The sequence below is a fragment of the Bidens hawaiensis genome, unplaced genomic scaffold (assembly GCF_021521415.1).
Source record: "Bidens hawaiensis isolate Kalapana, Puna unplaced genomic scaffold, B.hawaiensis_p1.1 tig00032904_1, whole genome shotgun sequence".
Lineage (NCBI taxonomy): Eukaryota > Viridiplantae > Streptophyta > Magnoliopsida > Asterales > Asteraceae > Bidens > Bidens hawaiensis.
In genome coordinates this window covers 185,304-202,145 of record NW_027495639.1, presented here as the reverse complement: position 1 = coordinate 202,145, position 16,842 = coordinate 185,304, and the positions used below count along the sequence as shown (strand labels likewise).

The 16,842-nt window shown below is 29.3% G+C and overlaps 1 protein-coding gene and 1 pseudogene across 2 annotated transcripts; both read left to right on the top strand.

Moving 5' to 3' along the window:
* The first annotated feature begins 6,404 nt into the window (after nucleotides 1–6,404).
* On the top strand, nucleotides 6,405–8,334 carry LOC143584308 (uncharacterized; annotated as a pseudogene). Its single transcript, XR_013144343.1, has 3 exons — nucleotides 6,405–6,950; nucleotides 7,192–7,580; nucleotides 7,710–8,334. The product of XR_013144343.1 is annotated as an uncharacterized LOC143584308 (transcript).
* Nucleotides 8,335–10,375: 2,041 nt separating this feature from the next.
* Nucleotides 10,376–13,151, top strand: LOC143584312 (replication protein A 70 kDa DNA-binding subunit B-like). Its single transcript, XM_077066393.1, has 11 exons — nucleotides 10,376–10,507; nucleotides 10,604–10,871; nucleotides 10,989–11,088; nucleotides 11,167–11,294; nucleotides 11,388–11,478; nucleotides 11,579–11,714; nucleotides 11,792–11,967; nucleotides 12,080–12,200; nucleotides 12,473–12,652; nucleotides 12,756–12,815; nucleotides 12,912–13,151. Exons 1-11 carry the CDS (start codon nucleotides 10,376–10,378, stop codon nucleotides 13,149–13,151), a joined length of 1,632 nt encoding a protein of 543 aa, XP_076922508.1.
* Nucleotides 13,152–16,842: the final 3,691 nt, after the last annotated feature.

Genomic DNA, 16,842 nt, shown 5'->3' with positions numbered 1-16,842 from the left:
ATATGCTTTATATATATATATATATAGTTTGAAAATATCTATGCTTGGTCTCATTTGAATATCTTTCAATGAGATAAAAATACAACTAATATAAAAGAATGTTATACAATATTTATACATGTGAATGGGGGCCTCTTGAAAATGATGAGCAAGAATGGCATTTTGTACCAAGATGGAGCTGGCCCTATACAAATTTTCCCAGCACATGATCAACCTTCATTCGCAGCTTTATGTATATCCCCACATCATACAACAAGTCGCTCTTGTGCGTGTAGAGTCGGATCACATAATAAAGGAAAAAATCATATCATTATCAAATACAAAATAAAAATATGTCAACCGTAAGTTAAAGATGCATCATCGAGGGAAATATGTACATATGCTTGTTTTTTATTGCTACAATCGTGTTGCTTGTTCTTCGATACATTCATGATTCAACCACTTCAATAAAAAATATATACAAATTAACCAAATAAGTGTTTTGTAACTAGAATTCCAAAGTGTATGTCCAACGTTAGCACGTTATAAGAGAAATTTTTTTATTCAAACCACTCGTTATTGATTCTTAAATGACCGATTTCATCTTCCAAATTCTTTCTCTAACATGGTAATGGTACTCCAATAGTCCAATGTACTAATGTGTTCATAATAGATTTATATATATATATATATATATATATTATAATTAACTTATTTGTTCATATTTGTTAATGTTTAGTAATAAAAAAAACTTTGGGTTAGTGGTCATAAATTTTTTTACGGCATCACCACTTTGGTGGTGAATGGTCAGAAGGTTTCTTTCTGAGGGGACCCGGGTTCGATTCCTTACTTATGTGTGTGCTTTTAAATATGAGCAGCACCAATGTAATTAAGGGATTCGAACTCGTGTAATCGGGATGACAAATGTTATAATAATTTGGGAGGGACACCGTTGCCACTGTGGCAGATTTTTTAAAAAAAAATATTAACTTTAACGGTGTCGGTGCCAAAAATTCTTAGGTGTAGCTCGGGTTGAGTCTATTTATATAGAATAAAATTATTTCCAGGGGTGATAGGTGACACACGACTTCTTAATTGGGTCTGTCCATGCACACAAGATGCTTATATGTTTATATGTCTATATATTTATGTATGTATAATGTATATGTGTATATACATATATATAGTTTGTAGTCACTATCAAATTATCTTTAATAATAAAATACACATCACTTTATAACAAAATGTTGGTAGAAAAATACGAAAAGCAAATCCTACAATATATTTGTGTATCTTACGACTAAAGAATTATGTCTCAATCCTTGTCTTTGTCTACGACGTGGAGGGAGTGATTCCTAGGTATCATACGTAGCCATCCTCTTTATCGCCAGTTTTTATTAATTTATTAATTAAATTCATTTCATACCAATCATTTTTTAGCAAAAACATATGTACTTTCAAATCAATTATCAAAAATATATGATGTTTACTTTTTATTTAGTGCATGCATGGCTGTAAATCTTTCCTCCAATTAAATAGTAAGCGGTGCCCCATCGACTAGTCGCTGATTAACCGATTATTATTTAACTAAAATAGGTCAAAATTTTTGGTATGTTATATGTTGATTTGAAAAATAACATATGAATTCCAGTTTGATAGATTAATCACTGTTAATCTCTAGTCCCTACCTCATAGCCTAACTAGCGCCCACCGATTTATTCAACATTGCTTATATGTGAATTATTATGCACAGGTGAGTTATAAAATTTGTTAATTGGATAAAGGGTGATAGTTTAGTAGATCTACAAACTTAAGGTCTTGTATTTATAGTTGTATCAATGTTTTTTATGACTTATAATATTAGTAAATAAAATATGACTTTAAAGTTTATTTATTATATATGTAAATAAAAGTTATTATATTTGTTTTAGTACAAAAATATAATTTGGTTATGTTATTGTGGTTATCATGATATCATCTTAATTCACAACTATAACTTATGATTACCGAAATATAATACATGGTTTTTTTTATTACCAATTAACAGGATCATTTATTAATTTTCAGTTCAAAAGTATGAGATAATTAACTTCTGTTTGAGCAACGATCATTATCAGTTCGAACGTGTGAGATAATTAACGTCTATATGTTTAAAACATTTCAAAGTGAATTAGTATTAAATAGTATAGCATATGAAAGCTAAGTTACTTGTTTAAGCTCATCATGTAATTAAGGATAGCTTTTACTTGCAAACTAGTTAGCTAGATATATTTTTGGAAGGTATGCATTTGCCTTGATTAACAACCTTCTTCCCTTCACAACCTAACCCATGACATGAGCATTGGCATATGTCATGTTTATAATATAACACAAAAATGGTAAGATGATCTTTGGTTTTCAGTTTTAGTTTTGCTAATTATCAAGTAGATAATATTTCCCTTGTTTTAAGGAAGACAATAGAATAAATTACATTTTGAATACATGTATCATATGCTTCTTAGATCTACTTCAAAGTTTAAGCTGGATTCACTTTGCGAAAATATCAACCGTAACGAAGGGGGTTCCCACAGCCAATTCCCAAACAAGATTGGATCACTTCTAGCGGGACTGAACAGGAACACGCGAGCAGACATTAGCTATTACTAAGAAATTTTGCATTTCTTTATGTTATTTGTACCGGTAACTAATTTATGGTTGATCAGTGCTCTTGGAGTAGTCGGTCTGGCCTTGAATCTACGTGCCTATGACTTCATTTCTCAAAAAATTCGTGCGGACAGAGATTCTGTCCTAGTAGCCACGGTAATACAGATGATGCAAGCGATATCCATAATAAGAGCAACAAAAGTCCATAGACCGCCTTATTGACACCAACGAGTAAAAATTGTGCTTTAGGACCAATTCGATGGAATTTTTTGATCTTAAAGGGGGTCTTCTATAATTTCAAATGTCCATCCATCTTAATTGCAAAGGAAAATCTCCTTATAGGATCTAGCCAAAGTAAATTGCATTTTACGGCCAGAGGCAAGGAAGACGATGACAATGAATCAACTGGTGGCAAAACTTGGTGATCGAAAGGATGGCAAAAATCAGTTGGTTGCAAAACATAACGAAACTTTTTCCGGCCTAGAATTCATGGAAAACTTGGTGATCAAAAGGAAGACAACGACGACGAACCAATTGATGAAGCATCAATATCAAACAACACGCGACAGAATAAGGAAGATAGTGATTATGTTGTTTATAAAAGTCCTATATTTTAGTTCATATGGATATAGTGTTTTAGTTCATAATTGCGTATTTTCTGTTGACTATTTTGTTTATGAATGTTGTTCATGATGTCTTAGTAGTTAGTACCACATGCATATAGTATTTTAGTTTATAATTGTGTCTTAGTTCATATAAATTACGTTGTTTTTATTCATAGTTATGTGTTTCTTGTGTGACTGTGTGGTTAATTTTGTTCATGGTGTTTTAAGTTCATAATTGTGTATTTTCTGTTGACTGTTTGTTTGTTCATATTCACTGAAACAGAATTCAGATGCTTTTAAATTCATAACTCTTATTATACTCTATATGTAACTAAACTTATATTTTTATGTTAGTAAAAATTTTATGTTAGTTTCATAGAACCAACTAAATAATTTCATGCTTCGATATTCTTTTTGGCATATAATTTGAGTTTCTCTTGCAGTTTTCATAGCGAGTACCATAACGAACGAAACTAAACGAATGTACACCAGTTGAATTGCCCCATCATGCCCCGCTACAATGCGCATGTTTAAGTATGCTAGTTATATTGTACATACTAAGATTACAAAAAACAATACATGAAATATGGACAAATTAAGAAGTATATGCTAGACTAATTATCTGTCTAAATTATTATGGAAATATGGAGATTGAAAAACCCAAATTTAAATCCTTCTCATTGTATTAATATTTTAGTATTTTTTTTAAAAAAAAATTGTGTTTATTCATTTGTAGATTAGTATATAGATAAACTAATTATTGTTAATTGGTTACAAAAATAGACGCATAATCATTGAAAGATAACACACACCAGTATAGTATATTCAATAAAAAAAATTAATTATCATGATAATGAATTGAAGGTGATCAGGTGGTCCTTTAAACACACATGGGCACCTAAAACAAGAAGCCACAATATTTAGATATCATCTTATCACTTGTACTGCTTGTTTCTGTATCACTCATCATTACCGTACAAACCATTTATAGATTCTATTTTTTTTTCATGAAAGTTACTAAATATACAATATGATTGTTGATGAAATATTGATCGTATCAAGGTTGTAACCTTGATTATTTGAATTCGAATATATGTATATAATGCAATGTTACGCGTGGCTTTAAAAAGAAATCGTGATCAAGATATATAACAGTTCCAAAACGAGCGTAAGATGTATTTTTATTACTAGATTAAAATCAATTATCTATAATATAGTGGTCTAATGATATGGCGTTTGTCTTACAAAATGTGATCCGAGATCAAAATTTATGAATCAATATAATCACATATAAATTAACAATACACATGATTCTCCTTGTTCTTACATTTCAATTGATTCTCATCTATACTTTTCTATATATATATATATACACGTTTTTGTTTTTTCTTTCACCAGCCAATTAACGAAATTGTATTAAAACAAAAGAAACTAGCAAGAAGTTAGCAACAAAATTACAAAACCAAACAAATTACAACAAGAAACCAACAACTAAAACTAAAATGTACAATAGATCAAATGCACCCGTTACAAGTAAACCAGCCCTGAAACATCCTCCCAAAGGAGTGTAAGGTAGGGATGTGAGAAACCATGTGTGATCGATTGCTATCACGGATCTAGTCTATTGATATGAGATACGATTAGAATACGTTAACTATGTGTATTGTGTGTGTTGAGAGAGTATTTGGACAGAGTAACGAGGCTCAATTGATAATAATAAACTTTGTTTATTAAACGATAAGTTACCGTGGATATATATAGAAGATGACCTCATTCAAAAACGTGTATCAACTGGATGTCCAAGCTGCTCAACGCTAGCTCCAAAAATGCTTAGAAAATGCTCGTACGATTTCTGCTCGGTTTGTAAATGACCAAATCGGCTTCGTTCGGTTTGTAAACTAGTCAAGCACGAGCAAAGGTACGCTTGATTAATTCGGTTCGGTTGGCTAGAATTATATTTAATTTGTTTTCTCCCTCGCTTCAAGTTTTAAGGTAACTAGGAGTTTGTTTTCAAGTACATTATATTAGAATTCAAACTTGTTTTTTTATAGAAAATTTGCAAGCTATTTGAATTTTGTCTAAAAGCTACTTCTTTGTTTCAGGTTCGTCATATCCAACTTCAAACCCTTTCTAATAAAATTTTAAAGTAAAAATATAACTAATGCCTGGAAACTTGCTTGTTGCTCGATCAAAAACCGGTTGGGAAATGCTCATCTGAGTTTGGCTCGGTTCGTAAATGAGGCGAGCATTGCTCACTCAATTTTGACTCGGTTTGTAAATGAGCCGATCATGCAACACTATGATTGTGTATCAATATATTTATTAATGTACATAAATTAGTTAATAAGATAACTTATAAACAATAAACGAGCCGAGTTTGAGCTTTAAAAGTCAAACTCGACTTAAGCCAATTACGGGCTCAAGCTCTAGTAAGTTAAACAAACCTAGCTTGAGCATAAATGGGCTTAACCCGTTACTATAATTCATATACGCACACATTGATTTTCGAGTTTAAGATCAGTATTAATTATTAATTCTTTTAAACAACAACGTAATCTACTCCTATTTGTCGGCCTTCAGAATCGATTAACGCAATATGACAGAAATTAAACGAAATAAACGAACACGATTGAATATGAACAGTTATATGTATCATTGATTTTGTCTTGAATGAATGATTACAATGGTGGTTGGTGGTGGTATTTATACCCACCGGCGGTTACAATTCTACCGTCGCGATGGTTCCCTGAATGAACGCAACGCTTCGTTTATTTTTCTAACTAGTTACAATGTTTACACAAACTATTTACTGATTACAATTTACACCCTAACTTTGTTAACTGAACTATTTAACAAAGTTTAACTAAATTATAATAAACTAACGGGATATTTAACGAGATCGGGATTATTCCAACACTATTAATGCTACACCAATGTCTATATATCATGGGCGGACTCACCTTATATACCAACACCGTAGTCACTTCACCCACTTGATTACAGTGATTTTTCGTTGATAGCAAAGCTATAGGTAGCGTTTTTTAATTTACACATAGATCACTTTCTAACATACAAAAATACAATTGGGTTATTTATTATTAAAAGTATATATACAGCCGTTAGAAGATAAAGCTCAGACAGTACAGAAAAAAACATAAAAAAAGGTAAATAAATGTCCCTTGCAGAAAACTCATGAAATGGTGTATCATGTGACGTTTTATCACATTGATACCTGTGTGTGTGGCTCCAACTTTATCTTGTCAATATATAATGTTTTGTCTTGATGTTTCATCTGGCACAGAATTAGCATTTTGCAGATAGGGTTTGTCAATATATATTAGGGTTGTGTGGCATCTTTTTTGCCTTTAAACTTCATCATTGGTTGATATGAAACACACACTATAAAACACCTAAAAAACACACACACATCTATATACATATATATAACTTATATCTATGTGTCCATTTTTCTTGAACTCATTTTTCTTTTGAGCATTTCAATCAACATAGATCATGACTTCGATTTACTTAGATTCATCGTCTAATGATCGATATCATGAACACCAATTCTTTAACACTGGTGATCACCAGTTTTTGAACCCTAATTCGCAAGATTCGTCGTCTTCGAACTCTCTCACTTGCCATCTTTTCTTGAACCCTATTACTACCCATGATCAAGATGAGGTTTTTAATAAAGATCAATCACTTCCATCACAAAATGAGGTAATAGAAATGGGTTGTATATTATTTTATGAAATAAAAAAAAAGGGTTTTCTTTGGCTTTTTGTATAATTCCCAAATCAAGAATCTTTTTATTCAATCTATTTTGATCATTTCTTTCTTCAAATCAAGAAAGTTTTTCTTGGCTTTTTATGCGGTAACTAGATAAAGATCGAATTTTTTTAGTTCAATGTTTGTTTGTATTTATCTTTTGATCGATCATTTGTTTTTTTGCTCTATGTAGGATGATAGATTCGGATCACGGGCATATGATGTTGATCGTGTGAGAACCAAGACGAGAGAAGCCTAAGCGTGAACGATGGACTTAAATTTTCTTTATGGAAGAGGGAAACTAATGATCATATGAATGATGAAAACCAATTGAAGTGGATGTCTTCCAAGATGAGAGTAATGCTTAAGATGAAGAAAACTGATCCATCAAAAAGTAATACTTTACGATCACCCGCGAAAGAGCTAAAGCTTGAAGATCATCGTGATCATAAAGAACCAACATCATCTCCAATAGATGAAACCGTCTACTCAAACACTTCAAACAACATCCCACTTAGGGTTTGTTCTGATTGTAATACAACCAAGACTCCTCTATGGAGAAGCGGACCTCAAGGTCCTAAGGTATGTATATTTCACTACTAAACAAATGAGTATCAATAGAAAATGATAATGACGAATGATCAGAGAGATCATTGTCACCTTTACTGCTAATTAAATCATAACCTAATTTTTCATGATATACTTTTACAGTCACTATGCAATGCATGTGGAATCCGCCAGCGAAAAGCCCGGAAGGCGATGGCAATGGCGGCGGCAGCAGCAGCGGAAAGCGGTGAAAATTGTTTCATTGATAAATCAACATCATTAAAAGCTACAAAAATGTTGCATAAAGATTATAAGAAACCGAACAATGGGAATTTGACAAAGTTCAAGAAAAAACAATGCTTGAAGCAAAGAAACACAATTAATAATCCATTGCCAAGAAAGAATTGTGTTGAAGAATTCTTAGTGAGCTTAAGCAAAAACTTGGCATTTCATTGTGTGTTTCCACAAGATGAGAAGGAAGCTGCAATCCTACTCATGGCACTCTCCTGTGGCTATGTCCACCAATAGCCACACTTCCTAATTATTATAATTTTTCTTTTAGTATTTTTTTTGTTTAATTTCATATTGCAAGTGACATATAGCTATTGAGAATTTTAATAAGTTTTTTGGATTTAGATAAGATAGGATTTTGTTAGACAGTAGTTGGTTGCTAAGACTTTGAGTGATTTGAAAATAATTATTCCAAAGGTGGAATAATAAATTATATGTCCTTCAATTATATAGTGTGTAAACCATATGTTTTGTAAGATTATGACAATAAAATTATCGATGGATGAGTTTATTTATTTAATGTAATGTTAAAATTCATTTGGTTATATTTTTTGTACAAGAGTACGTTTGATACTTTTAATTTTTAAAGTTGTAAATGAAAAATATTTACGACAAAATTTGGATTGATTCAGACGTGACAAAAAGATGAAACAAACCTCTATCCTCTCTTTTCATTTATAGAGGTATTATGTATTGTTAGTAGAAACCTAATTTGAAGTTTATGGACGTACACTTTATATTTTGTTTATTTTGTTATAATTTGTTTCACGATATTTACTACGCGTAGGAAACAAAGATCGTGTATATGAACGAGTAATGTCATGTTAAAAACAGACGATACTAACAAAAATCATAGGGAACCGCCCTTTAAATCTTACTATATATTAAAACAATAGAGTTTGGTGTCACATGACCCCTTCCTATTGGACGTTAGCCTCTCCTTCCAAAAATATCCCTCACTTCTCTAATTTTCTTATCATTAAAATAAATCAAAAACATATTATTTTCCTTATACATTAAATGCATTTAATTTAATTAAATACTTTAAATGAATTACAATATTACGATTAATTTTTTTTCCTTGGATCCCTTTTCTCTTCATTCTACCATTATCTTCCATCAGTTTAACCAGTATCTTCCATCAGTTTAACCAGTATCTACAGTTCAATCGTATTATGATAATATCCTTCAGTTTAACCGTCCCTCCGACGAAATCAATTTATCCGTCCCTCCGACGAATTTTTTAGTTCGTTTTCTTCAAAATCATGGCTATTAAGACGCTATAATAACGAAATAATCATTGATCTTATCACGGCTATTCAGTAGATCCATGGTTATTTTTGATCAGATGTTCGGATACTTTGCCGTCGCGTCATGGTTATTGTTAATCAGATCTGAAAGACATTGTTGTCGTCCCGTCAATTGGATTTTATTTTCCGGTAAGTAATTTCATTGTGAAGATCTGAATAACATGTTATATTTTTTGTAATATTAAGTTTTGATTTTTATTGATTACTATCATTAATAAGAGCTAACAATTTTTTAAATTCGAAATTTGAATTATTAGTCAACTTAATTTTCAAATTGTGAACTCGTAATCACCTATGAGTTATTACTGTTTATTTATTCCTTTTAATTAAATCCGTATTTACTTTCTAAATATTTTGGAAAGTTGTTACAAAGAAAATATTAATTCATAGTATATTAAATGAGTTTTACTAAATTCGAAATTTCTAATTGTTAGTCAACTTATGACAAATTTTGGCAAGTTGTTATGATTTTTATTTGTATTAGAATATTTGTATTAGAATTTATTATTTTATATAAATCCCTGATTTGTTAATGTAAGTAATTATATCAACTTTTGAAATTCGAAATTTCAATTGTTAGTCAACTTATGACAAATTTTGGCAAGTTGTTATGATTTTTATTTGTATTAGAATATTTGTATTAGAATTTATTATTTTATATAAATCCCTGATTTGTTAATGTAAGTAATTATATCAACTTTTGAAATTCGAAATTTCAATTGTTAGTCAACTTATGACAAATTTTGGCAAGTTGTTATGATTTTTATTTTTATTAGAATATTTGTATTAGAATTTTTATTATCAATATATTCAAAAAGTTTACTAAATGTTATTTAGATTTACATTCTACAAATTATTAAAAATTTTGGCAAGTTGTACATTCTACAAATAATATCAAATTTTGGCAAGTTGTTAGGATTATTTTTTATAAATCCCTGATTGTATTCTCCTTCAATTAACCGTATTTAGAGCTTTCCTATTTTTGTTAATAATTCCAAGTTTGTAACAAATACTCCGTGTCTATATATACTGTAACCATAACGAAGACATTCACACAGTTCTCACTTTCTTTGTCTTCGTTTCATATTTGTTTCATTTTCAAGGTTTTCATTTTTGAATATACATATAAATATTTATTTTCACTCATGTAAATTTTATTTACCGATTCTTTTATCTTTGCATTGATTTTGTTTTTGTTACACAGCAAGATGGAAGCAAAAAAACTTTACCATGTTCAACTCTTTGGATGTTTCGAACAACGATTGCTTACTGAAGGTTCGTATACTTAGACTGTGGCGTTTGAAGGACAACAATAAACCAGGAGAGGACTGGTCCATCGAAATGATCTTACAAGATGAGACGGTATGAGAAATATGCATACAATAATTGTTTATATTTTTTTCATTTCTTTCTTATTATATGCATACAATAATGTTTGTCTTATTAATACTGTAACAGGGTCATCGAATGCAGGCGTATGTAAGGAAACCTTGCATACCGAAACATGATGTTTGGCTTGCTGAGAATCGCTCATTGATTGTGCGAAAAGCTTCCCTTGGTGCAAATCTGTCAACATACCGTGTAGTTGATAGCCCACATAAGCTCTGTTTCACGTCAGAAACTCGACTTTCGATTTGTGATGAGTTTAAAGGTCACATTTATGGATTGTCGTTTGCTACCTTTGATGATATCAAAGCCAAGAACGTAACTCAGAATGGAACGATAGGTATCCTTTTTTGCATCTTTTAATTAAATTTCGTTTTAAATTCAATACATTATATTACGACAGTTAAATACGATCGTTTAATATCTGTTTCATTCCTCATTATAAATTATTTCTCAGATGTAATCGTTCACGTCAGTAAGTTTTTCGACAATAAAAACTCATTCTTCCGAGAGGCACAACACCAGAATCGAAGAACCATGGAATTTGCTGATTTGAGGTTTTGTAAATAATTTATATATTATCATGTATAATTAAATAATTCATTTTTGTTAACTTCTACTTTTCGATGAACCAGTGGCAAAACGATTTATCTCACCTTATGGGATGACTATCTTAAACAACTTATCAAATATGTTTCTGACAACCCGAATGAGGAGTATCTCATTATCGTCCTCCAATTCGCACGAGTCAAGTACTATGGAGGTATCATTATACATTGAGTATTTTATTTCTAATCCTTAAAATTCTTTATAGTTAATAATTCTAACTTTACATAAGTTTATATGATTTTGGCAGAAAATGTTTATGTTCAAAACTCTTATGGTAACCAAGTGTCAAGGTTGATGATCAATGATTACTTGTATGAAGTGATTGATTATAAGAAACGGTAATGTATTATAACTATTTAATTATAATTTTATTTTATTACACGTATACATTATTGTTTATTTTAAACACCTTATGACTTATTTTTTTTGAAATAATAGGTTGCTTGAAATATCCTCGAAAGTCAATGTCGAAGTACCTAAACCGGTTGGTTCGTCTAAGCTGCTAACTGTTAAGGATGAATTTTTGAAGAAGTATCCGTTCTATTCAATCAGTGATCTTTGTACCATTTTGGAGGTATGTAACCATTTGTGTTTGTAAATACTCATGTTGAGTTAAATTTTACTAATAAGTTCACCATGTTATTATTATAGACTAAAAACGTCATCATAATTGGTACCGTTAAGTATATATTGGGTAACAAGGAATGGTACTATAATGGATGTAAACGTTGTAGTCGTAAGGTTACTTCTACTTTTGTTGATGGAGTGAAGGTTTATGAATGTAAGAATTCAAGTTGTAATTCTCAAGGTGTAACCGCTGGACCGAGGTACTATTTTATAAATTTAAAATATATAATATTATTACTTTTTCATTTAATAATATTAAATTAAACTGGTGTTTTACAATAATTTTTAAAATAAGTCCCCTTTATTTTACAGATTCCGAATTCCAATTCGTGTACAAGATACGACCGGTGTTGTTTCTCTTACGTTGTTTGATAGGGATGCGAGACAGTTGTTCAATAAGCCTGCTGATGAATTTGTTACCACTGATGTTGAGGTATGACATTTGTACCATTCTCCCATACAATATGTTTTTTTGTGTCATTTACACTATTCAGTTCAATCTATTAGTTTTCATATTATTATGTTCTTTTTTTTCATTGTTTTAAAACCGGAATTTTTTAATATCTTATAAACATAAAATAAAACGCAAACAACTTTTATCCTATTTAACTTGATTTTCAAATCATTGACTTTTCTTTTTTTACATTTTAGAACTTCATTAAATGATTTTTTATTATGTTCATTTTCTTAATTGTTATTTTGAAGGTTGATCCGATGCACACGTTTCCTGAAGAACTCAACACTATATTAGAAAAGAAATTTGCTTTCATTGTTGAGATTAGTGACTACAACATCAGGAACTCATATGACGTCTACGGTGTCACCAAGTTAACCGATGACGAGGACGTTCTTAATGATCTTGATAAACATCTTGCTCATGGTCAGGTATGATTACTGTTTCCGTTTTTAAAAATAATGTTTTAATGTACAGTAACAAACTGTGTATTTATTTAATTTTAAATATAATTCAATTTAACTTCATGTGCAGCCTAATGACAATCAGTCTTTAACAGTTGGATCATCCTCTAACCTGAAATCAACCGAAAATGTAATAGTTGGATTATTAATCCTTTTTTTTAATAATCCAAAACTTTATAAATCTAAATGTTTATACTAAAAACATGAATGATAAACTGATTCGTAGGAGTTGTTGACACCTTCGTCCGACCACTTCACTCCTATTTCAAACTCTGAAGACGTAATTCCGGATCGTCTTTCATCTCTTGATGGGAAGGCTATTTCTTTACCAGAGGTTGACGTAAAACTCAAGCGGAAGTTGGATGATACTTATGATGGTCAGGATGACACCGGTATGTCTGCAACCAAGACGAAGGTTGATGAACAACCAGTTGTTGATGCTAATGTTGATGACGTGGATATTTAAAATGGACGAAGGCGCAACTTAATAATAAATGATGCAGCTTATTGCATGCATCGTTTGTCTTTTTTAATGGTTTGACTATGGATGTTTTTGGTTTTTATGTTTGTTTATTTGACATTGTGATTTGGGTTTTATTTATGTTGGTTGAATTTTATATGGATATCTTTGAACTTATGTTTTCCTTATGTTGAGTGTTATTTTATAGTAGGATTATCTATTATCTTTTTAAGGTTGTTAAAAAATTATATCAATAAGTTATTTTATTTTCTATATTATTTATGTTGGTTGAATTAAATAATTCATTTTTGTTAACTTTTACTTTTCGTGTTTTTGTTAAATAAATTATAGTAACAAACTTAAAATCTTCCTTATTTAACTAATTAGATCATGAGCAAATATAAACTACTTATTTATTTCCAGAGTTACATATAATTATATAGTAACAATCACTCAAATAAGTAATAAATTCATGAATAAATTTAGAATGTTAGATTTTTACTAATGTTGACATATAATTAGTTAACAGTTGACCATATTGATCAATAAATGTATAGATTTAAACAATCTTCTTAAATTTGAAAATATAATGTATCTATTAAAAGTTTAAAGGAATTAGTTACTTATTACCATAAATCATCAACTATATTTAACAGTCGTCCATTAATTACAATTTTAGAGTTTATGAGGAAACCCGTTAATAATTATATAACAAGCACATATAACTAAAAACACGGTTATTTTTTGATTTATATATTTTTAGAACGTATTAACATTAATATTACGACAGATTTAGTCATTATTTGGTTTGATAACAAATCAAGTTTATTCTTAACAAAAGAAATTAACTACCCACAATTATTTTTCAAATATAAATATACTATTCTAAAAATAAGGATACAATATAAATTTCTAATGGATTTTTAAATATTTACTTCCAAGTAAATATTCTGGAAGCTTACTATAATAATAATAATATTAACATCTAAATATAATAAACACATATATAATATCTTCATTAATATCACACAGCCAAAAACCGATCGTCTTCTTCTTCTTCAAACTTCCAAACACTAAACAGGTAATTAACTCTTCCAAATCATGGAGATCCTTTTTTAATAATGTTTTACAATTGTTATCGTTTCCTCTTCTTGGAGTTAAATCAGGGGACATACAGGTCGCGTGTCCATGATTAGCAACTGTTTATTGACCTCAATGGTATTGAGAATGGAGATGTGTGTGTTTTCGAGTACCACCGAAACACACATTCACTTATACTTTTGGAAATCAACTGATTCCTGTAAGCCAAATCCGTATCATTTTGTCTCCGTGGGTGTTATTTAGTTTTCTTTGTTTTCTTTTGCGTATGTCGACACTTTTGGTTATGGTTTTTGATGTTTTCGTAATGACTCGGTTGAAGACTATTTAAAATGTTTAGATAATATTGTATGCTGAAGTTTGTATGTTTTATCTTTTTGATGATTGCGACATCTAATTTTCGTCATTTTGTTTACCTTACGTTAATATTCGTTTATAATTATAATTATTAAAACATATAAACTGACATAGTATTATGTAACACTAACGTATGTAATTAACTTATTCAATTTTTTAAAAAACTATTAATTAATATATATATACATATGTTAAGTAAATCAAATATGTATACTAACCTTCTTGCTTTTTGTCTAAATTTGTTATTAATGGAATTGATATACTTTGCTTTACACATCTTAATGATCACACATTAGGCTATATGTTTTTTGACATAAAACGCATTCAACGTATCAAGTTTGATCCAGTTCTTGTCTATTAATTAATAATTTTAACCAAATTTAATCTTTCCATTTTTACATTAAATAGTTAGTTAACGTTTAGTCCCTTATAATAGAAATAAATTCATCAATATATGTAAATATTTATTAACTTTTTTATGTTTATATCTAATTACTTAAAATTGTACCAAACGGAATCAATAAATGAAATTTGATTAAAGTTTTTCATTCAAATGTTATACAAAGATTATGGTAATTAGATTTTTGTTATTTATTATCAAATATTTTGTGCTGAATAAATGTAATTATTAACAACATTCTCGGTCCTTCATTTTAATTGGTAATAAAGATATTTGAAATATGGCATGTATAATTATTTTTTCAAATCAATTACACAATCATAGTGATTGTTTCAAAAAAGACAAGTTAATTAACGCCAAATTATAAACAAAAACACTTTTCAAAATTTTTTCAATTAATTTTTACTTAATAGAAATAACATAATTTATTCCAATCATATATACTTTGTCTTCACTTAAAATAAGGTTACCATAAACAGTCACACCTTTACCTGAAGCCTATATATTGAATAGGTTAGCTTATAAAACATGTCACTCTAAAATTGTCACTACTAATACCTGCTCGGTTATTAACTCTGGCATTCATTTATTCGGAAGTTTTGATAGCATTTTAAGTTGAGTATTATTATAAGTTTGAAGGTATGTAAGATTTACTTTTGGAGAATACGCTATTTTACATAATCGCAATTCTTATAATTACAGCCTATGTAATTATTGTTCTCTACATCATATTAGATTTATAAATTTCACATGTTAATCATATTTTTTTAATTTTATATTTAGATGTCTTCAAGATCAAAGAGACCCACAGATTCTCAATCATCCTCTTCCAATAAGAGGAATAATACAAATGGTTAGTGACTTTCACAATTTAAGGTTACTATGTAAATACTATGTTATAATAATATTAATTTTGTTTCAAATACATGCAGTGTCATCGTCTAGACAACCATTGAGTATCATATCAAACGATAATAATTTTTTTAGAATTCATTAATTGATTTTAATTTTTTATATTTGATGACCGTCTTTTTTTATTAGATCTTATATTTTATATGACATACGGCAACTAAAATTTTTGCTATTCGTCGTGTATTTGAGTATATTTTACAACGTAACTTACTTCGTTATTAAAACTAATTTAAAGTATCATATTTTACTTAAAAGATACATATAATAAAATGATTTTATTAATTTTTACCTATTGAAGATCAATTTTATATATGTTTTTATTATAAAAACGAAATATAAATTATATTTTTACATATATCTACCGCCATTTTTTACATAACACAGGAGTATTAATTGATACCTTCTTTACGTCAAACTAATATAGATCTCCAAAATCATTTTTTACGTTCTACAATTTAAAAATCAAAAAGGAATCAATATTCATTTGTGTTTTTAATATTTATGTTTAATATTCTGTTTTTTTATATAAATTACAAAGAAAATCAAAACTAATTACAATAGCGTATTACTTAACCGAGCTTTAACGTATTTCAGCAAATATAACAAAACTTTTGTGTACAGACTAATTTGTCTTTCTTAGTACTTATGGTTTATTATATTCTATTTATTATGTTATTCTAACGACAAAACCAATTTAGCGTCTCATCCATTGACATCATCTAATGTTACGCGTATCTACAATGGACAAGAAAATCACCCTCCAACAACTAACGAAGGTTATATCTCCACAAGCTCCAGTAACACAGGTACATTATTTACTTTTATTTTCTTTTTCGATATATTCAAAATATATGTATTCACTACATATATTTCTTATATCCGTGCTTTTAATTAACCAAATTTTAATTTTAAAATATAATAGTTGTCACG